The 27,368-nt window shown below is 36.6% G+C and overlaps 1 protein-coding gene across 7 annotated transcripts in view; it reads left to right on the top strand.

Moving 5' to 3' along the window:
* The window catches only part of MIA2 (MIA SH3 domain ER export factor 2), a 37,744-nt gene extending 13,450 nt beyond the window's left edge, over window positions 1-24,294 (top strand). For 5 of the 7 annotated variants that reach the window (XM_027638411.1, XM_027638415.1, XM_027638414.1 and 2 more), the window contains 22 exons: window positions 608-629; window positions 742-830; window positions 1,217-1,288; window positions 1,962-2,072; window positions 2,388-2,459; window positions 2,878-2,982; window positions 6,405-6,527; window positions 7,094-7,217; window positions 8,019-8,065; window positions 8,243-8,333; window positions 10,163-10,301; window positions 11,915-12,016; window positions 13,387-13,447; window positions 13,768-13,803; window positions 14,745-14,812; window positions 15,492-15,574; window positions 15,927-16,058; window positions 17,930-18,082; window positions 19,390-19,521; window positions 22,231-22,307; window positions 22,709-22,943; window positions 23,731-24,294. In XM_027638411.1, coding sequence (XP_027494212.1) covers window positions 608-629; window positions 742-830; window positions 1,217-1,288; window positions 1,962-2,072; window positions 2,388-2,459; window positions 2,878-2,982; window positions 6,405-6,527; window positions 7,094-7,217; window positions 8,019-8,065; window positions 8,243-8,333; window positions 10,163-10,301; window positions 11,915-12,016; window positions 13,387-13,447; window positions 13,768-13,803; window positions 14,745-14,812; window positions 15,492-15,574; window positions 15,927-16,058; window positions 17,930-18,082; window positions 19,390-19,521; window positions 22,231-22,307; window positions 22,709-22,943; window positions 23,731-23,879 — 2,223 coding nt within the window. In that variant the 3' untranslated portion in view covers window positions 23,880-24,294. The remainder of the gene's footprint in view (window positions 1-607; window positions 630-741; window positions 831-1,216; window positions 1,289-1,961; window positions 2,073-2,387; window positions 2,460-2,877; window positions 2,983-6,404; window positions 6,528-7,093; window positions 7,218-8,018; window positions 8,066-8,242; window positions 8,334-10,162; window positions 10,302-11,914; window positions 12,017-13,386; window positions 13,448-13,767; window positions 13,804-14,744; window positions 14,813-15,491; window positions 15,575-15,926; window positions 16,059-17,929; window positions 18,083-19,389; window positions 19,522-22,230; window positions 22,308-22,708; window positions 22,944-23,730) is intronic. The other 2 variants (XM_027638412.1, XM_027638413.1) reach the window with 2 other exon arrangements.
* Window positions 24,295-27,368: the final 3,074 nt, after the last annotated feature.

The following is a 27,368-nucleotide window of genomic DNA, read 5'->3' as shown; positions in this document are numbered from 1 at the left end:
TGGGTCCAGCCAAGTTCTGCATCTCTTGCAAAGGCCATTTGTGATAGATTTTGTCCTGAAGTTTGTAAGATTTTGATTCTAGGGCACTAAACCCCACGTGGCAGCTGCTGACTTGGCACTTCCCACTGAGTTGCATCTGAGCAGGATGTCCATGAGGTAGTACCCCTACTGCAGCTCTAACTATTCTGTGTTAAAATGTAGGGGGGTGGTTCCCAACAGGAAGTTTGAGCTGGTGTATAGAGCTTCCCCCTTCCTTCCCTTTCCTACTCTTTTGACGGTGCATGTCCACTACCACTCTGTGTTGGCAGTCATGGTTATGTGATGACTATACAGAGGTGTGTTATTAAAGTGATCCAAGTGAAAACTAACCTTCTTTCCCTCTTGTCTCTGATGAGAGTGGGAGAGGGACAGGGCAAACACACAGACATGCAGGGGGGAAGAGCAGAAGATACAATTGCCTATTTTTAATAGCAGCCTTGCATATTTATATTCCTTTTTTAAGTTCCATGGTTAAACTGATAATGGAACCACAGCTTAAAAGACTAGTTTTCAGATACTATGCAAGAGTAATTGATCAGACATTTTCAGCTTGTTTTTTTTTTTCCAGGTTAGAAGTCGACTTTATGTAGGTAAGCATATTTTTCATACTGTTTCTTTGGAGTATGACTTTATTCTTTCTTTCTTTTTTTGCTCCTTAAACTATTAGGATATTGCAACATTTAAGTGTCATTCTCTTTTTAGGAAGGGAAAAACAGCTTGCCAATAAAATTGCTGAACTAATTGACGAAAAATGCAAAATTCTTGAAAAACTCAGCCTTTGCAAAAAAGAGGTAATGGTTCTCATTTAGTGCTTTCAGATGTGTCACAGAAATGGACAATCAAAGTATTAAACTTCTCTAAAAGTAAGATATTTTAAAGCTTTTAAAGTAATTCTTCAAATGCTTTTTTCTGTTGGTACCTTAAGAGCAATTAAGGTGTTATCAAATTCTGCCTTAACTCTTAATACAATATGTTCCACTGGAAACAACTTCAAAATGTGTTTGTTTGGTTTATGTCACTGGGATAATCTAGTAGGGCTGAATCTTTCCTGATTTCCAGCAATGTGCATTTGTGAATATTTAGATGGTGACTGTGTTTCAGACTAGAGCATCATAAATTAATGCTATTATTTAAACAATTATTTACGTACACTCTGACATCAGTAATTCCTTTTCAGTTTGAAGATTTAGAATTGTCTCTGAAGGATGGTAATATTATGAAAGAATCAACAGACACGTCTTTTTTTGAGGTAAAAAGATAAATGGAAATTGTTGCTTCTGTATTTTAAGACTATTTTAGGAAAATGCTGCCCATATTAAATAAAAAGCTCTGATTAAAAAAAACCCAACAGATAAAAACAACAAAGCTCCTCCAGACAAAATCAAAGAAAATACCAATTTAATTGTTTTAATTGGGTTACTGAAAATGACATAAAATCAAGGCATTTAAATTAAGAGAAGTTTTTCTTAACAATAGTGTTGTGAGTGATTGATATAGAGCAAATGGCATAGTGGACAATAAATAATTTTTTAAAAGTGAATTGTTCCTGTTTCTAGGATTGAGAGTAGTGCATGAAATATCTTTTTCACATCTGATTTAATTAAAATATATTTTATAGGCTACTGGAGCACAGTTGTAAAGAAAAACTACTGCTCCATTATTTATATCCCCCAAACTGAGAATATATTTGTAAAAAAGTCCTGAATAAGTGAATCAAGTACCTATTAGGCTCTATAAAATTCATGTAACAAAAAAGCAAACAGATTTATTTCATTCTGCATGTCAGATCCTGTAGAGCTAATTCTTCCAGGTTTTGTTAACATGTAAGAGTCTCTAGAGTACTTGATATGGTGAAATTTGTTGAACATATTTTGCTGTCATATTTAAAACATACTTGTTGTCTTCAAATGTAATTAATTTAGGAAATGCATGAAAAACTGAACAAGTCAAACTTGGAACTCAACCAGGAAGTAGAGAATCTAGAAAAAGAACTGGAAGAAGAAAAATCTAAACAATCAGAAAATGATATCTTGGTAAGAATAAGGAGAATCCAGGTTTTGTTACTATTCATTTAAAAAATTGCCTGCAGAAAAAAATTTTCTGTGGAGAAGACAAACTATTCTCCTTGTGTGTTTTGAAATAAAATGCACATTTTTCATTTTATCTCCCCTAGTACTTATTACATTCCAATTACACTCATAAAGGAAAATACTCAAAAGAAGAAAAACTTTTTTTACTGATTTGGCAGTAGAACTTCCTGAGTTTGAAAATTAAAATAATGTTATTAATTGCCTAGACCTTTTCAGTCAGATGTGTGGAGAAGCTATATGACAACTAATAATTTTCAGGTGGCTGAAATTCAGGAGAGAGTGGAGTCCTTAGAGAATGAAGAAAAATCTATCCAGTCACAAATTGATGAGGTATGTCTACTCTTTGTAGTTTCTATTTTCAAACCTTTGTTAATTCTTTATTCTCCATATAGTTACTGTTTTAATCTTTTTATTTTAAGGATGCAGAAATAATATGCTGTATAAACCAGAAGAGTTTGTAAGGCTTAGTACTTCTGTGTGACTTGATTGAGCAAATTTTAATTTTGTATAGGGATTGGCATTTGTTGAGTAGTCACCTTGTCTTTTCTTTGTCTTCTTATTACACAATGATATATAGTGTTGCAAAAGTACAGTCAGCAAAAACTGTTGAAATGGTAGAGAAAATATGAGAATACATATACAGGACAACTAGAAAACATAAGAATAAGTCCAGTAATACCATCATGACCCATCATGACCTTATCTTCACTTATAACATTTAAGCAACACACTTTTTTATTTCACTTAGGCCAAGTCCACCCTAAAAGTCTATCAGATTAATACAGAGAGACTCAAGACATCTCTTCAAGATGCAGTAGATGAAAACAGCCATCTCCAGGAAAGTGAGAAACAGGTAGGTTGTTCCTAGTTATCCTTAGACATATGTATTGTCTTATGGTACTACATAAATAGGATTTCTCCAAGGAGCTAATCTTCAACAAGTTTGTTAACATGCCTCATGTGTTCTGGTAAATGGAATGAGGAAGAGGACATGTTTTTAAAAATGATTTTATGTTGGAATAACTTTGTGTAAAATAGTCTTGTTTTAAAAGAAATTTAATAATCAGTTAGGAAACATGCATAGAGTTCAGTGGAAAAAGAGCATGTGGTAATGTAAGCCTAATAAGAATATTGCTGAGACGTGGAGGAAATCAGAAATATTTGAGCAAGTCCACAGCTAAGACCCTCTACAGAGGCAGAGAGAAAATTCTTCTATGTGATCCAGAAAACAAAAGAAATTGAGAAATTGCAGAGTATGCAAATGCAGGTAAAAAGCTTATTGTAGTATTTCTTTAGATGTATTAGTGGAAAGTCAGGTAAGTAACAGATAAAGAACAGAAAAGACTGTTACCTTCCAAATTTTAGCTGTTTGTTTTCCTGAGTGCTGTAGCCAGATCCCAAAGAATCTGTTTGTTTAAAAGTGTTCAGCATATGCAGTAGTTGTCCTCTGCAATAGGTAGTTTTACAGTGAAGCTATTAATTTTCTAACAGATATTTTCTCTGAGTATTTAATTTTCTGAGGAATGTTTCTGGGCTTTGGGGTGGTTCATTGTGTTTTCAGTGGATATGTTCTTATTTTCCTGTCTGATTGGTGATCTCCTTGTTGTCTGTGGAGTAAGACATGCAGTAGATGTTTTGAAGGGGAAGGAGTAATGGTGGGAGTGGGAGTACGGGCCTATTGCTTTTTACCAGTCTTATAAAAAGGTGAGGAATATTTTAGTCCTCTCAATGAAAACATTGTGTAGGTCAAACTTATGAATTCAAGAAAAAGAAAGGTTACTGGAAATAGAATATTTTCTGCAGGAGGAATATTTCAGTTCTGCACAACTCTGGTACCAATAAAGCTTCAGCTTTTTCTCTAATTCTAGGAGGAGTACCTGGTTGTAAAAAAAAAAAAAAAAAGATAAATTTCTTAGGTGCCATGAGTGGAAAACCAGTATATTGGTGTGTTATCACTGTGAGATGAAGTTGCTTGAGAATTATTTTCCTACAGGAGTCTTTTTCATCTAATCTCTACATCCTTATTGTTTCTGTAAGGAAGAAGGTTCTGGTCTCAGTGCTTCATTTCAAGTGTGACAGTATTCTTATATAATAGACTTTGAGAAGCAATGCACAAAGTTTTAATAGAGAGGGATTTTCTTTCCCCCCCCCCCCCGATGATTTCTTGGGTTTAAACAAAAATAATCCGATTATTTGTGTGTGTGACAGGAATCTTCTCTTTCTTTCATTTTATTGAGAAGTAATACTTAGAGAAAAACAATACTACATTTCACAGGCAATCATTTTATATCAAGCAAAACCAGGGGGAAAAATCAGTAAAAACAACTCCCAGAGTTGAATTGCCATGTTCCTAGATGAAAAAAAAATATGTTTTTTGCATTCCTTCCAGATAAAACAACCTGGGTTATAGGTAGTTCTTTAAGGATTAGTTACTACACTTCTAGGATTAATTACTACATTTTGTTGTTAACTGAGCTTTGTTGCAGTTTTTAGTAATTGAAGAACATTTGTGCATATTGTAATTTGTTGTGCTTCTGAGTAGATAAATAATCTGATAAGAGTTGATGGAACCTGATAAGTAAAGAAGAGAAAATACGTGCTTTGCTTATTTGTGTTCTCATTTCTGAGGTGGTTGTAAGCATGTGAGTTAGTTTGCTGGTTTAGAACATCCATATCCTGCTTTTATTTCTCTTTCTTACTTTTTTTTAAGATGGAATTTCACTTATTCTCAAAAGGTAACAGAGGTGTTATTTGTTTACAGAAACTTGAGTGCTTTCTTCCTCTGTCCCTTTGCACTAATGGGTCATAATCTTCTGGCACATCATAGCTTAAACATTATAACAGATGTGCAGTTTCAGGTTTATGATGTGTCAGGGAGAGGACTGGGCCTTTTAGGTTGAACAAGGGAACTGTTAATGAACTCCTGTGCTTTGTTGGTTTGTTCTTTTTTTTCTTCAGGAACATTAGAAATATATATTGCTTTAACTTATTGCAAATCCTTGCTGTTTCTCTTTATTGTAATTTTTACAGGTGCATAAAATCATGTAAATTTGTTTTGGTTTTGGCTTCATGAAGAAGGAATTGCTTAAACTTTAGCTTCTCTTTGCGGATAACGATGATAAAAGTAGTTGTCTGTGCATCTCTTCTAATCCCTAATATGTCCTTTGCATGATGCTGCAAATTCATACATGGCTTTTACTGCCTGGAAAGTCCAGTTGTGTGCCAGGGGGCAGTGTGTGTAATCCAACTCTAGTTACATACCTTTTGTTTTATGTCTTCTAGTTTATCTTTGAGAAGTAGTGTTCAGGCTTGCTTGTCTATTTGCATCTAAGTTCCCCTGTTTAACTACCATTTTCTGGTTTTATTTTTAGTATAACTGGCTGTTATGTTCTTGTTGCTCAATCTTGTTAATCCTTTCTGTACAGTCAGTACATGTTGTAGAGCATGTTTTAACATAAGTTTCTATCAGGTCAATTTTATTCTCATGATATAAAGACATGGTTTAATTAGTTAAGATGTTGCAGTGGTTATTTTTAATGGGCTGGTGCTTAAGTGTTTTAATCTTTTTACTGATGTAAAGTATTTTTGTGAAGTTAGGTTTTACTGGGGAATGTCTGCAAAATGTAACCTTGGGATCGACCTGTCTTTTTAGTTAAGTGCAATAAATTACACACAGTTGCTGTGACTTTAATTAACAGGGAAGCTTGTTTAGAACAAAATTTAAAAATTATTTTAAGAGATATGGAGAAGAATAGGAGAAATAATACAGTTTTGCGAGTCACACAAATTTAAATAGCTGTCTTAAAAGCTCCCTGTTTTCCCTTACTTCACTGACCTCTTTTAAGTTGAAAAGACAAAAGCATCATTTAGGAAGTGTGTATGCATATTGGGGTAGGAGTGTTCTCTGTCCGTTCCCCAGTGTATGTAGCTGTTACACAAATTACCAGTATTTTATATTCATTGCTATTTTCACTTAAAGGTTTTTAAACTGAGTGGATTCTTAATCATGTTCTTATGAACTCTATGTTTAAAAATATCCCAACAACTAATTACAATGGATAGCTATAGCAGCTAAAGCAACTGAACAATAATATAGGTCTTAATTTTCAGCTCTTGAGATTTGTCTTGTAGTCTGTCTCTCTTAATTCTTCCTGATGCGTAAGAGGTTTAAATTCTGCTTATGTATAGATAATATACATAACAAGCTCAGTACTATTCATCCTTGATTCTTGCTTGTAGTAGACAATCACAGTAATCTGGTATTTCCCTTTTCAGCTTTTACAAGAAGCTGAAGGATGGGGTGAACGATTTAGTGAACTCAATGAACAAACGAAGATGTTTGAATCGTCTAAGGCAGATGTAGAAGACGTTTTGAAAAATAAAGAGAGTCAAATCAAGGTAAATTATGACACTTAGCATTGAATCAAATTATTCAGACTGATGCTAATTATGGACTTGCAAGAAAGCCTGACAACCTCTCCTTGTTTTAATATGCATTAAGCAGTTTTGGGTTTTTGTTTGCTGTCTCCATTCTCTAATGTCTTGTTTTTCTGCTAAGCAAAAAAAGGTTGCTTAGCAGCACAGTATAGCTGTCTGGTAGCCTGGGAAGCCAGCACAACAAATAAGGAAAAACTCTTAATTCTGATAGAGGTTTGTTGTTTTTTTTTTTTTTAAATTTGGAGCATGGGAATTGGGTGTACCTTGCATACACAAGCCTTGCTAAAAGTATGCATGCTTGGCTATTTGAAAATTCTTCACAAGGACATGCCTGTTGACCTGCAGATACATGTTTTGATAGAAAAACTAATATTGAACATCTAGAATCCTGTGTATGGGGCTCACTTGATCTGCTAAGGGAACTAAATAAAGGACAGAAATCCTGAAAAGCAGTTGTAATGGTAACTACATTTTCATTGCTTGTATTTCTTTTATTGTTTGTGGGTTCTTTGTGGGCTTCTTCTTAGTCACTGACACAATATATACTGAACATGAAAGACTGGAGTTCAGCAATAAGAGAAGATGATGACACTGAAGACAATCACTGGGACACAGATACAAAGGGTGAGACAGAGAATGGAGAGCACTTAGGTATGGTTTGTAAAGCTTCCCAACTTAAATATTTAATAGATGTTTTAGAAATACAGAACCAACAAACTTGCAGAAAAGCTGAAAGATTGGCTTTGTGGAAGTTAGATATTTAAATCTCACCCAGTGTTATTCATGTTGGATGGTTAACTGTTGCTTAGACATGTCTGGAATAACAACCTATCCTACTGTTTAGCAGTGTGTGGCATACATACTAGCACAGAGCAGTGTAAAGACTCAGTGCTCGGTCTCTTGCAGAATGACTTTAGCCTGTGTGACTATTAAGCAGTGATTCTCTGGCATTTTTAGGCAGAAACCTTGCTTTCATTTCTTCTTCAAGCTCCTCCCAGCACTGTGGGTCCTTAGAGCCTAATTTCCGCTTCCTTGTCCTTACACAGTGTTACTTGTTGCAGGCAGTGTGGTAGCACTGGAATTGGATGAGTGTTGATGTGGGTCCCCTTAAATAGCAGCACAGAAGAGCCCTTCTTCCTCCTGTTGCTTGCTGCAGCTTCTTTTTATGCTGGTGCTTGTTGTACCATAGAGCACATCCCTGTAAAACTTAACAGTTTTAACATGAGCAATCTGAGTTGTGATCGATGGGCGAAAAAGGTGCTATAATACAGGCATATCTCCTCCCCACCTCCCTGCTTTTTTTTTCTCCTTTATCCTCAAAGTATGCTGTGCCTGACACGGTATTTTGGGATTGTTTCTGTATAAAAAAAACCCATAAAATAATAGCAGTAAGCTCTGTCACAAACCTTTTTGTGCTTTTTATGTGACATTTTATTCTATTCCTTCAATCAGATGATGAGCAAAAACGAACTGTAAAAAAATTGATCTATGCTGCAAAGGTATGTGATTTTCAGAAACTTGTGAATGTAAGGGGGGAAGCTAGAGGGAATATATGCAATTATTATGGTAATATCAGTATTGTAGTTCAGCATCTTTTAATGTTTAATTAGATATTTTTGCATGTAAACAGTTTCTGGTAATCTTAAAATGCTCTTTTTTTAAAATTTTGATTGTAGTTAAATGCTTGTTTAAAAACCGTGGAAGGAGAAAGAGATCAAATGTATTCAAAACTGTCCGATGAAAATAAAGCTAAAGAAGAACTTACAGGTAATTAAATGTTGTTTTACCTTTAAGATTAATAAGATACTGCCTTTGTAAAATAGTGTTACTGGCTGTATTACTTCCAGTAAAAACTGAATTAAGTTTACATTAATAACTACTTGATTTTTAAAATTCCTGTTTAAGTTGCTTAGCTATTTTAAATATGTGATTTTAAAGGTAAAGCAATTGAAGTTGCAAATTTTGTTGTACTGTATTGGACTATTTTGTAGCTATTAAGTTATAGAATTTTAAAATATATGGGCAAAGAGATGTTAATAAACATATAATACCTCCTTTACGTAATTTCTGGACATGAAACAATGGAGTTGTAATCTAAATTTTAAAACCATCTATTAAAATGGTAGCGTAATTGTAGTTAGTTTGTAATGGGTGCAAGCTCAATACTTCTTAAAATTACAAAATACTGCATTTGGAGAATTAAACTTAAAAGCATCTTGCTCTGTTTTTTCCTTTGTTGTGTAGGACATACTGAATTAAACCTTATGAAATGAAAACACTGCCACTCTAGTTCAAATTAAAACCTGTAATTAGCTACTGCTTTCATAATCACAGCCAGCAGAGTGGCCATCACATTTGAATGTACTGCACTTTGTTATTTGGCTGATGAAATGCTCTGTAAGACTGTATTTTCCAGTTTCTGATAGTCCTTAAAACGTACTCCTTGTGCTAGTGTGTTTTCTAAATTGATTGTACCTCTGTCCCTGTGCTGGTTTAAAGGTAAACCATCAGGGGAAATGAACCCAACTCAAAAGAGAGATTATAAGTCAGAATAACAATTTAATAAAATAATAAAATAAGTACAATTATACAGACAAACAATTGGTTTTAACCCACAAAACCCAAATGTATAACCCAGCACCCTGGGGCATGAACAGAGCTGGGTTCTTTGGGCCCCCTGAGTCCAAAGTAAAAGGAGAGGGGAAAAACCTGTTGATGAGAGTGCTCTTGCAGTCTGGTCAAGAGTGGTGATTGCAGTCCGTTTGAGAGCCCTGATCTGCAGTCTTCCTCTGGATCCCACGAGTGGTTAATAAAGTCCCAAGACCCCAAGATTATATATCCTCCAGTTCAGGCAGGAATGCCCAGTACCTCCCTCAGAGCGGGGAGTTCCACAAAGGGTGTGAGGACAGGAGCATCCTCTGATCTCGCAGGCCTCTTAACACCCAGTTTATAGTCTGAGGAGTCAGGCTGCTCTGGGCAGATGGTGTAAATGGTTCATTGATAACAGTTTCTGGGAAATGGCATGGAAGGCTATAGCATACACAGTTTTGGGTTACACCTGTACAGTGATGAACTGGTCCCAGCTGTCCTAACTAGGACAGTCCCATAAAGATACTCCAACTTACTTGAAGCTTTGTTACATTTCTTGAGAAGAGGTACAGGAATAGTAAATAGGAAAAGAAACATGGCTGAATTTAATTTGGAAAGATAAAAGGATTTTGACAAATCTGAGTTAACTCTTCAAGCTTTTCAGGAAGACCTTGTGTGAGTAAATCTGCAAGAGTGTGTGGTGGTACCAATCTTACTTCTTTAGTCAAATAATTACAATAATAAAAGTCCTAAATGAAAATTTATTTTTTGAATTACAAAACTGCATTGTTTTCAAAGAAGTTATACAGTTTGGAGTAAAGACTAAATCACACACAGATCTGCACTTTGTGGCAGGTAGAGAATGTAGTTGCTGGTTCCTCATTTTGTATAATACATTGAAATAATATTAAATCAATATGGGATCAAAGGTTTTTACAGACTTTTTATACACTAAAATATTGCAAAAGTGTTATCCCCATGTAATTATATTTCTCTACATTTGACAGAACGCATAGAAAACCTTCAAAGTCAACAAGCTTCTTTGCAGTCTGAAAATGAACGTTTTGAAAGTGAAGTTCAAAAGCTTCAGCAGAAACTTAAAGTAATGACTGAGCTTTATCAAGAAAATGAAATGAAACTACACAGGTGCTGCTTCCTCTTTTTATATTCAAAGCTTACTGTTTTATTTGAATGTAACTCTTTGATTTGGAGGACTGAAAATTATTGGATGTTTGAATAGTTTCCCAGAATTTTCTGAATTGTGAAGACACAGTTTGTCACACCTTCATGTACATTTGTGATCAGAGTAATTTTGTAGAAATTGTTTCCATGAAATAGTGGTATATTATTTTAGGACTTTTCCACAAGCAAGTACAGAAACAAAGAAGTAACAGATTTTTAATCTATGAAATCAGGTTAGTAAAGTAGGAAAGCTTGATTATTTTTTTTAACTAAATTATTACCTGATGTAATACAACTGTCAAAGTTGCTGAAAGAAAATCAGTAGGTACTTCAACTGTGAGGTATATTTTATATAGTAAAGAGAGCTAGTAATGTCAGAGGAGTGATGGTATATGTAAAACTAAGAGTTAAATCCTAGGCAAGCTCTTGTCAGTAAGCAAAGTGGAATCCCTGTGAGTCAGGCTTTCCTCACCAAGAAAAACCGAATGTGAGGCCCTGCTATCTGCCTCGCAGTCAGGATGGCATCAGAAGCATGTATAGGACTAGAAATAAAAGTTGATTAGTCTGGGGCATGTAGTAACCTTCAGAAGTGTGTGTGTATTGGGCAGGGTGGGAGCAGGGTGCATCATTTTAGGGCATGATGGTAAAATTACGGTTTTAGTAGCCAGGAATTATTTTTTCAAAGAAAAGATGTAGACTTGAAGGCAGCAAGAGAATCAGCGCAAGACTAGATCCTGTACTGAGCAGTATGCAGGACCTTTTGAAAGTATTAGTTTCAGTAATCTGCTCTGTAGTATATATATTTGTGTAGATATTTAGCATCTTTGTAGATGCAACAAATCCTAGAAATCCACTACATTAGCATTTGATTTTTTAAAAAGTGCAGGGAGGGAGTGGGAAGGAACCTATCAAAAAGAACATATGATGAGCAGTCAGAAAGGAAATATGTTTGCAGACTGTGTGGATGATATTTAAAATTACCTCAGTAAAGCTCAGAAAATGTACACTGCTTACCAAAGAATTTTAGAAAAGCCAAAAAGGACTAGGGAGCAGCTTGTGTGGTGAAATAGCAGCACAAAAGAGGCTATTAGCGTGAAAAAGGCATCTTTTAAAAAACTCCCTCTGTTCAAACAGGGGAAATAGAAAAGTAGGAAATGAAGACTGAGTAGAAAACAAGTTTAAATCATGTTCATAAGATGTATGATTTTGACAGCTTGACTGCTAAGAATGGTGTTTATGGGAAAATGACCAATTTATCCATTCTGGGCTATGTGCACCAGTAGCATCTGTGTGTTCTGCCGAATGACCTTGTGCAGAATCTGTGGCCTGGAGTGTGGGTTTTCTCTCCTGTAGTGCCCAATAAGGCTTAAAAAAAGAGGGACCTGGAAAGACTTTTTTTTTTTTAACAGCTAGTAACAACCTTTTTTTTCTCCAGAAAATTATTTTTAAAAAGGACCAGAACAAATCGCTGACCATTAGTGTAGTTTGGGGTTTAGTTTGTTTGGTTTGATTTGAGGCTGCTTTCAAAATTGTTCACTTGAATCAAAATTAACCATGGGTTTTGAATTTTTTTAAAGGAAACTGACAGTAGAAGAGAGGGAGCGTTTACAGAAGGAAGAAAAGCTGTCTAAAGTAGATGAAAAAATTAATCATGCTGCTGAAGAACTAAACAGCTACAGGTAATTGCAGATTTTACTTGCTGTGATCACTTGTTCCAAAGTGAAGCAAGTGCAATAGAGAATTAATAAAAACACCAGCACAAGTAAATGTTCTTGTTCTAGTTATTATTCTAGTTATTATTCTAATTTCTTTGTGAGGGGGGTGTGTGTGCATTACATGCTAGTTTGTGTGTAATAATACAGACTAAGGGTGGTTTTGCTTTGTTTGAACATTTGGGTGTTGAAGATTACTAGCAACTTCTCTTCCATTAGAATACTAATTGTATGGATATGTTAGCTTTAATGCTATAATAGAAGTGGGTCTCTAATCTAATTGCCTTTACTGAACAGAGATAAAAATTTTAATTTAAGAGAATGCTGTGAAATAAATGTAATGTTTAGTTTTCATATAGAGCTAACATTTATTCTGTATAGTTATAGTATTCTATTTTGGTATCTCAAAGCTTGTCAAATAGTTCTCTTAGAAATTTACTAAAATAGTGTGATGGGAGAATATTTCCTGTAGTTGTTTTTTTTAACTGCTTTGCTCTGTTTTGTGTTACACCAACTGTGTACCTCTGGTTTCTTGCTGCATTTTCTCAAACTATGGCATAATGTTTCAATATGTAATGTATATTTGCCATCTTACTTCAATGTTTTTGGGCGTATTAGCTCTTAACTGAACAATAGTGATCAACAACACTTCCTGAAGAGTTAATTAGATTAATTCTTCCTCTAGAATGTAAAGTGCTTGTAGACATTCTTCAGTATTCATACAGGAAGACAGAATTCACCCTTCTTGATTTACTCAGAGCATGAACTTTGTAGGCATCTTAATTTTAAAGGGAATATTAATATTGGAAATGGATTATAACTAAGCAATGCATGTGTCTTTGGCCCACCTCCTGAGAGAGTGTAGAACCTAGAGAGGCTGTGCACAGGGTAGCTGGCAGCAAAGGTGGCATCATCCTGACAGTGGTCTTGAAATAACGTCAGTGCAAGTGACTGCCCCTCAGGACTGGCTGTGGGTCTGTGACAGCCTGGTGCTCCAGCAGCACTGTTACCTGTGTGGAGCTGGGAGAGGAGGTTGTTGGGAGATAGGCTGGAAGGATATCCTTTATATTGGAAACATTGCAAACCACCAAAAAGTTGCAAGGTGTTGGGGTTTTTGGTTCTATTCTTTTGTTTACATTCCTGTTTACACTAATCTAGGGCCTGGAATTTCTGCTGCTGCTATAATTTTTATGTATCTGATGGCCATAAGTGACAGTCCTGTCTTTTGGATAAAAAAATGTTAAATTGTACCTTGTGACTTCCATTGTGTTTAGTGTATTTAAAGGTACTTTCCACCACATTTTATTACAATGTCATAAATCCTCATTTTGTTACAGAGAGCGAGCAAAGGATCTTGAAGAAGAGCTAGAAAGAACCATTCGCTCTTATGAGAATCAGGTATGTGCTTTGTGTTACCATCTGTGCCAAGTAGGAGGGATGTTATTGCAACTGAAATACCACTTGTCGTTAGGTTGTGATATTGTATTTGGCTTGGCTTTGTTAGGTGTTTATTTTTGCCTCTCCCTCCCTCTTCTTAATGTCATCTGGTTTTAACTGACACGATTTCATAGCAGAGATCACCAGATAACTTTATTAAAAGGTTAAATTTGAAGTTTAGGTGTCTCATTGTAAATTATCCACACATGTTAAATTTATTAATAAGAGCATATAATCTTAAGTTTTCCTTTTTAGATGAATAATGAATCTCTCTTTCACAGATTACTTCGCATGAGAAAAAAGCTCATGATAATTGGGTAAGTTCCAGATACTGAATTTTCTGAACTTTGTGCATCTTCATTTTTCATTGTTTTTGAATAGCTTTCTTTATCACTTCTTTTTGTTTCTTACTGAAAACATAATCAAATTATCTCTAACTTATCACTTTTAAACGTATGGATTTTTTGCAGAAATGCGCAAAAGCGTGTTAAAAATACTTCTGGTATATAAAATAGTTGGAATAATTGTCGGATATCTATGAACACAGTAGAATGATAATCTGGTATTATTTGTTATAGCAATAAATCTGCTGGAAGAACATGACACCATATAACAAATGTGTGACATTTTGCTAATAATAAAAGCTTTTGGCCTTGTTTCAATGCCATTTTGATATTTTCCGTGGATGTACTTCACTTTTTTTATCTACTAATAGGATACGTTATGTCCTATGAGTACAGTATGTTCCACTGACAGCTTCCTAAGAGTGTTTCTACACAATCCATTTTTACCTTTTTTTTTTTCCAAACAGGAAACTTTAAAATATCTCCTGACTAATAATACATTCTTCAGTTTCACAGAATGGTCTCTGTAAGATAAAATCCTGGTAAAAGCTATAATGCTTTGTGATCATAATCCTAGAGTTTTTAACTATCTGTTTTTAAAATAAAACTTTCTTACACAGAATTTGAGACTTTAAATCTTCTGTAGGCTTCAAAGCAGCTACAGCCAAGGAATTTAATTTCTGAAGTTTTAAGAACCTGCAGGAAAGCCTTATCATTCTTCAAAAATTTGGGTTGTAGAGCTGCTAATGTAATTTGCTGATGTACATGAGGCTCCATACATGAGTCATGTCTTGTGAAAATACAGTCCATGCACTTCACATAGAATGTCTTGTATCTAGGAACTGTCATGTTTATGAAGCATTTAATCAATAAATAGCAGTATCTAAGCATCTGATTTTTGTTGTTCCCCAAAGCTGACAGCCCGAGCAGCTGAAAGACATCTTAATGATATAAAAAAAGAAAATGCACATAACAGACAAAAGTAAGTGCAGTCTTGATCTACTTCTAAAGAAATGCAATTTGGCATTTGGATTTATGTAATTTGATGTTTTCTAGATCTGTGTTAATGAATTGTGGCCCAAAAAGGGCAGAGAAATCACAGTGTTCCATTCAAGTTCTGAAAGAAAGGGAGTCATTTGAGCTTTCCTGTGATTATGACATGCAAGAAATTAAGACTTTAGGAACTATGTGAAGTATTGAAATATTTCATGAAAGAAGCAGAATGTAGTAGTAGAACACAAATGTTTTGGAGGTTTGTTTTTTGTTTCAAAGAAGTAAGTATCAACTAGATGTCAGGGTTATCTAATGATTTTACAGAAGTTAATACTGAGCTAACAGGTCAAGTGGTGGTAGTTGAGAGGAACCTTTAGGTATGAAGTTAACTAATACTTGGAATGCATAACTAATACTAGGAAAGTGACATCTAACATGTCACTTCAACTTCTGAATTACATTTCAAATACAGCAGCATAGAGAAATACTTTCAAGCATTTTAAAGTTCAGAGTTCTGTGACATCCTTTGTCTTTTTTCTTTTTATTTAGGCAATAAAATACTTTGCTTCATTAACCAGTTAACTAGAAAGCCTAGCAGTAAACAGTGTAGTCTGCTAATGCTTTTGCACTTCTTGTTCATTTACTACTTATTTGTTGTTTATTTGCAGATTAACTGAAGCAGAATTTAAACTTGAACTTTTAGAAAAAGATCCTTATGCTCTTGATGTTCCAGTTAGACCATTTGTCAGAGGTACAGTATTGAATTGTAAAATAGAGCCTAATTGTTTTGGTTTACAGTTTTGTTTCCCAAGACCACACATGTGTAATTGTTTGAAAACTATCTTGGCCATGTGTATGTACAAATACCAATCATTTTAAATATAATTGGGTCAGAAGTGACTCTAGATCATGTCAAGTATTTTGTAGAAACTAAGAGCATTTGTAGTATTGATGAGAGTAGACTTGGGAATATGTTACACATGGTAATTAGAGCACAATTTTCATTTCACACAATTTAGTTTTTAACTTCACCTGAGAAGTTATTTATACAGTTTGCTAAACTAAGTATTGTGAACTTGAGTATTTTGTTTTAACTGTTCCAGAGCATTCCCCATATGGACCCTCACCAATGGGCCGGCCTTCATCTGAAACAAGAGCTTTTCTTTCCCCTCCAACTTTATTGGAGGGTCCTTTAAGGCTTTCACCTATGCTTCCAGGTGGAGGAGGAGGAAGAGGTACAATTCTTAAACTTGAAAATTTATCTATTCTGGATTTCTCTCTCCTCTCCTATAAACCTGTCACACCTTTTCCTCTTGCTGGTGACAAAAAGTATTAAAATAGCCAACTCAACATAAACAGTTAATTGGGCAAACTCTTCCTGTTTTTCAACTTGCTTCTAAAGCTGTTTAATGTGTAACAGTACAGTAGAAAATCTAGTTGTTACTGGTAGGCTGGTCAGGCAATTCAGTTTAGAAGCATAAATTAAGAAAAGTGAAAAGCCAAACTTAATCAGTCCTCTTTAATTTCTTGGACAAATGGGGTTCTGCTGAAATAACCATGATTTTAAAGTAAACAAGAGTCAATTAATTTTCTGAAGAAAGAATACTGCCACTTCCATCTCACTGGTCTACAGTCACGGAGAGACTGTTGTCAAAAACATAAGGCAGTTTTATTGGGGGTAATGATACTAGAAAGTTACTGATTTAGTAAATTGTTCCCCTTCCTTTTGTTCTAAATTTGAGGCAGTCATCATACATGGAGAGCATTTCTTCCCTAGTGATAAAAGGGACCAGGAAGGCCTTGTGTAAGCAGTACAATTCAGAGATTGAGGAGTAGGTGAAAGCAAGCTGAGGTGTCATGGGTTGTAAGGGAAGAAAAACACTGTTCATCCATATTTTTGATGTTGATGGATACTGTAGATAAATGCCAGAGTGGAGTTCAGCATGTGTTACAGGTAATAAAGAATCTGCTATTTAATTTGCTACTACCATTACACCCTTTGAAGCCTGTACTTAATTAATGGGAAATATGTCCAGATATCTCTTCTATAATGATTTAATTGATTAATACTGATCTTTAAAAGGCTGGAACGGACTGTTTATTTACTTCAATTCTTTGTAAAAAGCATATCCAAGTGTATATAAAAGTTGATTCATTTCCTAAATCAGAAAAGCTTGAATGTTCAACTGTACCTATACCACATACAAGCAAAATTATACTTGACAATGTATTTCTATAGAGCCAGTAATGAAATGTCCAATGTATCTTTAAATTGTGGCTCAGCTGTTGTTGGTGATGAAGAGTGAATACTGGGTTTCAGGATGCAGCAAGGAAAGAGACCATGCAAAGGCCTAACTGCTGCCCAGTTCACCATGGAGCACTGATGTAACTTAGTTTAAACAAATGATGTCTTTAATGCCAGCTACAGAGCAATTGTAGTACTCATCTCACAGTGTGCAAGACACACAATGGCTTCAAATTTTAGGTTGAATTTTAGCGTGGAGAATTAGAGGATAATACCAGAATTCAGTATTTCTGTCATTTTTTTAGACCTGGTCTATTTTAAAGGAACCTTGCAATTTAAAATCATTCATTTTTACAGTTTTTAGTGCACTTAGTTATGTGTTGTTTTTTGTTTGTTTGTTTGTTTGTTTCTCCTTGAATGAAGAATTAGAAAGAACCAGAAGAGTGTTGAATGTAATGTGGGTATTTTACAATACTGGTATTAACTCTTGATGTGCAAAATTTTAGTTTGATAAGCAGCAGGTTTTTATCACTGAGAAGAAGATTAATCATGAGAGTACTAGTTACTGATTTGAATGAACCAAAACTTGTTAAATTACTAGTTTTTTAGAAAGCATTGCAGGTCCTCTAGATTGTACTCTTCCTGAACTCAGACATTTTCACTGCAAACTTCTAAATGCTTCTAGCAGACATAACTGATCCTCAGCAAACAGCTGGAGTGTCCTGTGGAGCCATGCGCCTCTCATATCTTGACAGTGTTGGCATTTCATGATTTATTTTACTATTTTCAGACTTAATGAAGAAAACCATAATAGAGGATTTAAAATACCTGGATAAATAACTATCTGATTTCTTTGATTAGGATCCAGAGGACCATCTGCTATGTATGAAGCTGGTAGTGAAAGAGGAGAGCTGATTTCTGATAGATTAACTGATCCCCACAGACCACCATCAGATACTGGATCCCTGTCTCCTCCTTGGGAGAGAGAACGAAGGATAATTCTGCCTCCACCAGGTATAAAACTCTGCTTAGCTACTGTATCCATGGAAAAATGGAGATATATATATTGCAATATATATTTAAGTACATTTTGCTTAAAAATATTAAATGTTTTCTTGGACCTGCACATGCAACTGCACTGGAAGGGTTTTTTTAACAGTATTTTTCTTCTGCTTCTTTAACGGTGAGGTTCACTTGCACTTCTCCTGTGCTAATATATATTGGTGTTAGCAGGGTACAATCAGCTGTTTGGTTTCATCATTTCACTGGGAGTTTGTTTAGTGCATCCCTCTCTGGGATGGATAGTTAATAAGAGATCTGAGAAGTAAAAAGTTTTAATTTATTTTAATAAATAAATAAAAACTAGCTAATGTTGAAAAATACCATTTTTCAAAAAAAAATTTATATTAATAGTACAGGAATACCATGGTACAGTCGTCTTGTCTGGCACATTTTCCTGTTATACTGTCTCTTTGATGATTAACAGCAACAAAATCAGTCTTCACTCTCACTTCTTCAGCTAAACATCTGTATTGCGCTTTACCACCCAGGGAAGGCAGAGATGAGTCAAAGAGAATTCTACTGATATTTCTCAAGTTAAAACTTGGGGGGGATGGACAACCTTCCTGTATACTTGTAATAAAGAAGGAGAAAATGTTACAAGTTTAGAAAAAAAAAAATTTAGGTAACATACATAGATTAAAGTACCTCAATTATTGGATGCAGCAAGCAATATTGTAGTTGCTACACATCTGTGTGAAAGCCTGATGATAAAACTCAAAAGTCTGCTCAGGGTGCAGTTTCTCATTTGCCAGATCTGATCTGTTGACAGGATACTGCAGAGAGGTAATCTTGTTTCCTTGACCTGTGCTGTGTTCTTAGCCCATCTTTGCCCTTGGATCTCACTGATACAGTTTGTCTTGTAGCTGCATGATTGATTGATGCCAGCAAATTGGTGGAAATACAGCACAACAAAACATAATGGAAAACACCATTCTTCCCGAAGAATGGCTTAAAACATAGAGTATCTTATTTTGTCTTTGATCTTTTTTGCTATGCTGAACCTTTGTTTCAAGGCCCCACTGTTTATGATCATAACTTTCAAAATTCTGCTGTACGTTAAACCAAAAATCAACAAACTTTCTCTTTTGCAGGTCCTGAGAAACATAAGCTATTGTACATATTTAGTGGGATTCCTGTGTTTGAGTTATTTGTTTGCTCACTCTGATTAACAGACACAAGAGAATCTTACTGGTCTAAAATTGTATGGAATGGGAGAAATAAATCTTCACTGACCTGTTCTGTGATTTCTTCAATGGTAGGTGAGCCTTATGCTGACCCAGTTCTTCCTCCTCGAAGACAAGAAAGATTTTTCCCTAATCCTCCAAATACTGGAAGACTTTCTGGACCAGCGGAACTACGAACTTACAATATGCAGTCTTTTGATAAAACAGGTGGGAATTGCTTCCATGGTACTATCAAACAGAGAATCTCAGTGTAAGCTGACTATGCGTGGTAAGCCATGGCAAGAGGAAACTTTATAGTTACCACAGACCTGCCCTTCCCTCGTGTAAAAACATTGTAGCACCCGCTAATCTCGATGCAGTCTTTCCCTATAGCCAATAGCCCTCCCTGCTGTCAGGTGGATGGGATTCTGTGAATGGTAGTCATGAGGTATTTTTTTGGTCCACCTTCACTGTTCTGTATGTTAACCACTCGGGATTGGCTTTGAGTCTGTTTTGGCTCCTCCTGTGAGGCTCACCACAACGTTAAAATATCACCAACCTGTACTTGCATTTCCATGCCAGATTTGGTAACGTTAGATAAGAGTTAGAATCACTAAGAGTGAAAGAAAACCAGCAAACTTTTCAAGTATCCACTGGCTTGGCACATGGAAGTAGAAGGTCCTGAGGCCTCTTCCTTCAAACTGTTGACCATACTGGCAGCTTTTTGTAGTTCACAGTGCAGTTGCCTCCAACTTAATCACACCTTTCACTGGCCCAAGTACCACTAGTTTTGAATTGCCCAGTTACTTACATTCTAGTTCGTGACACTTAGCAACTGCCAGAAGCTCAGAGGCAAAGTTTTGGTGACTGAAACAGTTTAACAGCTTAAAACTTATTAAGCAGTTTTTGTCCTTATGTAATGCCTGGTAAGTCACATGTGTTTGATTTGTCAGCAAGGTGAAGCCATTAAACTCGCAACAGAAACTTCACCACCCAGCACTCAGTTCCTGATATGATCAGTAGTCAGGTACCATCCTTGTTGCACTGTTTCTGGCAATAGGAGAGAGAACCTTTGTTACTTGGTGTCGTAATGTGAGAACTGGGAATGCTGAACTTAGTTTCAGGTTGTAGGTTCAGGAGTTACAGTGAATTTTTCTCTACTAGAAAACAATTGTGTCCCTGTACAGTTACTCAACTTCCCTCTTTCCCAAGCCTCCCATGTGTTTCACTTCTGCTTTCTAATACTTTGTGTTCCACTGAGGTCTTTCTTCTAGTACTTGGATGCTGACTGAAGGACAAGAGAGGTGCACTGTCTTTGCACTTACTTATTGCATCCATTTTTATCCCTTTCTTCAGTCGCTGCCAAGCAACAATTAATTAATTTTTTTAAATGATGTATTCAGTTCTTGGGCAAAACCTCCTTAATGGTAACAGGGGTTTGGGTAACTTTGCTGCCAGCATTTAACAGGTCATTAAGCATGTGTAAATGTTGCTTTTTAAAAACATAAAATTTCACTAGACTTAGGTATTTGTTAAAAAAAAAAAAAAAAAAAAAAAAAGAAAAACCCCTTCAATTAAACAACTAAAGAAACAGAAACCAGCCCATCCAGCACATACTATCTGACTTTGGAACAGCAGTGTGTCTCACAGTACTGAAATCCAGGCTCCAATTCTAAAGAGAAAATGAGTTACTCTTACTTAGGAAGATTATTAAATGTTGTTTAAAGTGAACAAAATAATATGCATTTTCCTAAGCTGGGGTGGCAAACTCTATAAAAACTTTCCACTTGAGGAGGTACCTGAAGCAGGAAACTTCTTGTCAGAAAGGAGAGTTAAAGGTTGACAGTTTGTGAGCAACTTCACAAGGACTTAAAATGGAAAGTGTTATGGAACCTAAGTATCAAGGCACGACTATTCTCTTTGTGACATAAGGAGCTGAAATGTTTCATATGATTAAGTAACAATATCATCAACAAAGGGCCTGCTTGAAATGACAAGTAATTTAGATTTTTTTAAAAGAGCTATCTGTTCATTGAGAAAAGAGCTTTGTTTGCTTTCAAGGAGTAGAAATACAATATGTACATGAAAATTCTGTTATTAGTTAAAAGTATTGTTTTGGTCTTGTGTTTTTTGGTATAATTGCCTCTGTTCAAGCTGAACTGTAACAAAAGCAATATTTTTCAAATCTTAGGTTTGGGGGGTTGTTTGGTTGGGGTTTTTTGGGGGTTGGTTGTTTGTTAAGGAAAGTGCATGTAATGTATATATTTAGTATATTTATATCCAGTTAGATTCTACTCTCTGACAATTCCCTTTAATAATTTTCTCCAGTTATTACTGAAAATAGTTGTTCTCAGGGAAGTATAAAAGTAAAACACTGAAGTTCATATTTATCTCTTAAGTTATAAAGTGAATACAGCAAATGAGAGGATGATTATTATTATCATTTTTGAGTGCTCATCCAAAACTGATATTCTGAAAGTCTCCTTGATATTTGGCAGCCAAGGAGGGAATTTGTTTTTTTCAGACTTTATTAGGATTGGTGTCGAGCTCTATGCCAAGAGCATGTCATAGTGCAGCCATTCCCAGAGTGGACCTTACCACAGAAATAATTGATTAGTAGGAGAGAGGGGGAAGTGGAACTGCTACATAATGTTAAGATGCACTGCCAGGAAAAGGCACTTGTAACTTCTAAAAAAACTCTTATTTGGACACAAGAAAGTTTGGTAAAAGCTACAACTTGTACATAAGTTGGAGAAAATAGTCAGGCAAACCTCGGTGTTCCTCAGTTGTTTTTCAGTCTGCCTGCAGAGCAGTTGCTTGGTACAGCAGTTTGTTGTTATTGTTGCCTATATATCCTGATTTCAGAAAAAAAGTACTGAATTCAGTGGTGAAGAGAAAGACAGCACTCAATAACTTAAATTTAACTTTCGTATACAGACGGACAAACATCTTCAGAACATAGTCCACGAACAGAGCCAAGCGGAGATGGGATGAAGGATCATTCTAACCTTAGTGTAAGTAGTGAAAGAGAAGCTTGATTAAAAAAAGCTTTAATTTTCTGCAAGATATTTAGAAACATTTGTCTCTAATCCATTGGTCATGTTATGTTGCACTGTGCAGTCCAAATTATAAAATTATATGTATACTTTTATCACAACACTTATTGACTTGTGAATTAACTTTGATGTATTACTGATATAATCCCTGTTGAAAATCAGTTATAACCCAAAAGATGAAACTAGTCAAGCTGATGGTCACTGCACATAGATAGCCTTGCTCAGGATTATGCTGCAGCTAAGGCAGAGAGTTGGAACTAGCTCTTAGCTAGTGTCACAGCCTACATGACAGCGGGCCTGAGGGGGTTGGAAACATTCCCTTTCCCTCAGCTAACTTCCCTGGTTTCACTGTGTTGCAGAACTCGGTCCCTGATCAATCGCTGGTACCTGAAAGTGAAGCTGTCGGTTCAGGGTTTGTGCCCCCACCTTTCCCTCCAGTCAGACCTCCATTGATGCCTGTGGATCCTAGAGCACCACCAGTACCTTTCATGAGACGAGGACCTCCTTTTCCTCCCCCTCCTCCTGCTGGCATGTATGGACCACGGGAATGTTTTCCAGTACGAGACTTCGGGCTTCCACGCCCTCCACTGCCAAGTACGTGGCTTTTGCCAGCGTTTACTTCAAGTTGCTGAACACGAGTTACCACTCTGGGTGAACATGTACATCTTTATTTGGACATACTACTTCTTAATTCAGCTAACAGGGAACATCTTTTCTGATTAAGGTTCATGGTGTTGTATACTTCCTTTTCCACAACAAGTTACCTTGATTTTTTACAAATACTAGCTTTGGCTGAAAAACACACCCACACATACTGTTCAGCATTTAAAGGATCCTTTTTTTGGTGTAGGAAAAGAAATAGCTGGTTACCTTAATCCTTTTCTTCTTAAGAAGTTCCATCATCTATAAATCTTTAAGTTTTGTCCTCTGACTCTGAGGTGTGCTAGTATCCATGCAAAGGGAAAAACAACTGTTTTTCCTTAGCGTTTGCATTAGTGGAGCAAGATGTATCAGATGGCAGCGTTTCCTTCTGCCTCTGCCTCCTGCTGTTCTCCAAGCAATCTATGAAGAACTAAGCCATTTATCTTCCAAATACCAGTAAGGTGTGGCAGGCAAGGGCTGCTGTGGACTGAGGGGGATGCTGGCAGGAGCAGCCCATTAGCAGGCAGTGACCGGCTGCTACTGTGAGTCTCTTGTGGGTAACTACTGAGAAAAGTGATTGTTTTGTCTCCTCCTTCCTGGTACCTCTGTCTCTTCGGAGTGTAACACATGACTTCTATCTAGGTAGGCCTAGCTGAGCAGGAAGATGTGGGGCAAGAGGAGCAGCTGTGTGTTTACTGTTGTGATTAATATTAACTGGATTACTCTGATTCTTTCACAGTAAGAAATCCATTTCCGATGAGACCTTATCCTCACTATCCACCTCAACGACCTGGATTTTTGCCTCCTCCACCTCCTGAAAATAGAGTTGAACCACCTCAGTCAAATCCATCAGCTGTAGACCAACCAGAACCACAGCAGGAGACTTGATGGCCATTTGGGGAATGTGCTGAACCCTTTCTGTGCTCTCCTAATGGCATTTTCCTTATGTTAAGTAACTGTTGTTACTTAGGTATATATAAACTACTTTGCTCAAATTGAAGCTTAACAGAGAAAATTCTCAGGATAGTACATTGTAAATAAAGAATGAAATAACTATGAATATTGTGAATAAGTGATTTCCACTGTACAATAGTCATTTTAAATTAAGTATTTCTAACTTGAGTAATCTCTTTAGAGGTGTATAAAATTAAATCATGTGAACCATATTGTAAAAGTCCAGCTGCTCTGTCCTTGTTGACCTGTACAGGGAATCTCTCTGCATGCCAAAAGTGGTGCTTGCTGCTTTATGACTAGGATGTGAAAACAAATGGAAACAGTTAATAAAAATCTACAGAAAATGAAAGCAATGTCATTGTTAATGTGGTATAATAGAAGTAGGGGAAGAGGAATCACCATCGTGCTCCACTACAGTCTCTGTTAATGACCTCGTAGGTGATCTTTCAGCTGTCAGAGCTTTACAAAGTGGCAGTTGTCCTACCATGACATTGGAAGGGAGGAGGAAGTGGAAATGCTGAGCAACTCTCCCATCACTCCTCAAAAGCTGGAGTGGGGTAGTGTTTTATTGAACATGTGTACAAGAGGTTTTTATGACCTGGAGGAAAGAGTCATAGCTATGAGATGCTCCAGCACCACCTGACCCTGGCCTTTGAAGACGTACATCTGCAGCAAACTAAATTAGAGCTGGTGGGGTTTTTTTACTGTCTCAACACAAATTCAGCTTATTAGGCTTCAAATTTTAACACTAGTGTTTGGGAAACTAGGCAGGACAAAAGCAGAATTAAAAAGTACAAGAAGGAAGTGGCAAACTGCAGCATTTGTTTGTGCACAAACTGCACATAAGTTTGTGTCTATAAAAGCATTTGGTGTGTTATCTCACTCACCCCTTCCTGTGAGGTTCCCATTTGTGGTGTCCCTTGCAGGAATGGCTGTCACAAGAGGCACAGTGCCTTAGCTGCAGCCAGGGCACAGGCTGTCCAGGGCTGTGCTGGCTCCAGACAGAGCCAAGCTCTGTTTACTGACGACTCTACAATCTAAAAACTTCTTGTAGAAGCTGTGCTGGCTGTTCTGGCAGCTTGGCTTTGACTTGAAAACAATGTAAGGACTCAATGCAGTCATTTGCTAAAGGACCCTTTAAAATAAATAAGCAAACTGTTTTTAGCAAGTTTCCCCCCCAGCAGCAGTTCAACCACCAGTCCCCATTCTTTGCATGCACACACACAACACACAGTTTCAGCCTTTAATACAAATGCAGCCACCACACCCTATAATTAGAAGTTACCAAAAAACCTCCAGTCTACTTTTTTTGTAATTGCTTCGGTCAAGGCTGCCAAGGGAGCTTTTTCTTTTGCAGCTCAGTACTCCTGCTCCTACCATTATTCCCACCTTGGCTTCTTTCAGCTGCAGAACTCTTCCATGGCTCATACCTGCAGTTTCTTTATTCCCCTTTCTCCTCTAGCCCTCGGAGGCATTTAGATTAGCCTCTGTACAATGACAAGTTCTGACAACAGATATTTTAAATTGTCATCCATGTCAAATTAACTCTTTTTGACTATTGCATCACTTTTAGGCAATTAGTTGTTGCTCTAAGTTTGCCTGAAAGACTTCACCAGGATTCTAAAGGGAATTACTGGATTTTACCCTTATCCTTGTCATCAGCCCTAGGAACAACCAGAACTGGCAACTACAGCCTTACCCCTGCACAGAGAACCAGTGGATAGCACAGTCCTGGGCTGATAACACTACCATAACCCTTTTTTATTGTTTCCCCCACTCACCTGAAGGGCTACAAAAACTCTTTGGGAATGTACCTATGTTTTCTGAGAAAATACAGTATTTTCTCTGTATGTGTTAAATATTTGTTCTAGCTTGTAACCAAGTTAACTCTTTGGAAAAACAGTTCTTCCTCCACCAAAACAATCTACTCTGCCCACAATGGTACTGGAAGCTGCAGGCAAAACAAAAGATAGCTGGACTAAGATAATGCAGGACAAGCATGGATTAGATCATCCTGCAGAGAGAATTTCAGACTTTTTCCCTCCTCCAGTAATAGCCCAAAATTTTATTTGCAAATTTGAAAGCAAGCTCAGGTTTATGCAGGTAGATGGTATCCCATAAGATGTATTTAGGTATGTTTAAGAGAAGGGTCACACAGAAGTGAATGTGGGGAAGTCCCTTTTCCCCCCACCCTCAAAAGAAAAAGCAACCGAGTTTTAGATGAAGGCTTGTGTTCCAAGTTTCTGCAGCTAAATCTAGAATGCAGAAGACTAACCTGACAGTGCCATCTCTTCAGGAAAAAAACAAAAGAAGTAAAATCCCATTTGGGATTATGCAAGTTTAAAGTAATTTCACAGTTTGTAAGGTCCCACTCCAAATGCAAATGCACTTTCCACATTAGGACCATCTTAGTTTCCTAACATTTGATTTCAGGTTGCTTCATCTTGAATCCCTTCACCCTGGTATCACTAATACAGATTACTGCTGAAAATACAGGCAGACAACAAACTTAAGACAAGAGAACAATCAGAGGTGCTTTTCTCCAACCACTGCTCAAGGTGTGGCTTTCACCACACACTCCTGCCTTACTGGACTCCCTGTACTTGTCACTTTAAGTATATTGACTTCTTCCCTGGAACACAAGCCAAAACCAGTGTATGACTTCAGAGTGCATGAAAAAAATCAGACCTGGAGCACTAACAAAGGACACTCATTGATAACAGCTGATATTAAACATTCTGGCTGTAACTGCAGTAAGTGAAAGGGCTGCACATCTCTACCATAGTAAAATGAGCTGCTTCTCCTGTTCGTCTTATCTTTCAAGATTAAGTTAATTAAAACAAAGCATAAAATAGGTTAGACTGAATAGAGAAAAAACCTTGTTTATATAATGGAAAGCCAAATGGGTTACTTCCAACTCCAGTTAGTAAGGCAGTTACCCATAAAATGCAGTAGCTTAGAGAGAGAAAATCACCATCCTGCATCTATGTTTAAACCAGAGAATGCAGCATTTACTCCATTTGCTTCAGGAAGCTGCACAGAAAAAGCCAGAAATCTTGAGCCCTTTACGACCAAACTTCAGGTTCAGATGTTGCTGAGCAATCACTACCAGACTTAACTGCTACATAACTTCACTCCTGAGGCTGAGCCCTGAAAGGCACCGAGACCAAGTCCCTTTATTTCACTTTACTAGAATATGAAAAGCTGTATTTGCCTTATCTTTTTTACCCACAGCATCTCTTCAGTATGTTGGTAAATGATCTTGCTTACCAAATCTGGAAGATCTAGGAAACTGCTTGAACAACAAGCAATGCAACTCTCACACTTGGCAGCAGTTTGGATTATCATAAAATGAAGTTCAGGAGCTCGAATGAAGTCCGTGCTTGGCACGCACACATGGAACAGCCACTCTGACAAGTCTCA

Source organism: Corapipo altera, unplaced genomic scaffold (assembly GCF_003945725.1).
Source record: "Corapipo altera isolate COAL_440 unplaced genomic scaffold, ASM394572v1 23, whole genome shotgun sequence".
NCBI classification, from domain to species: domain Eukaryota; kingdom Metazoa; phylum Chordata; class Aves; order Passeriformes; family Pipridae; genus Corapipo; species Corapipo altera.
Note: the sequence above shows the minus strand (reverse complement) of the source record. Positions and strands in the feature narration are given on the sequence as shown.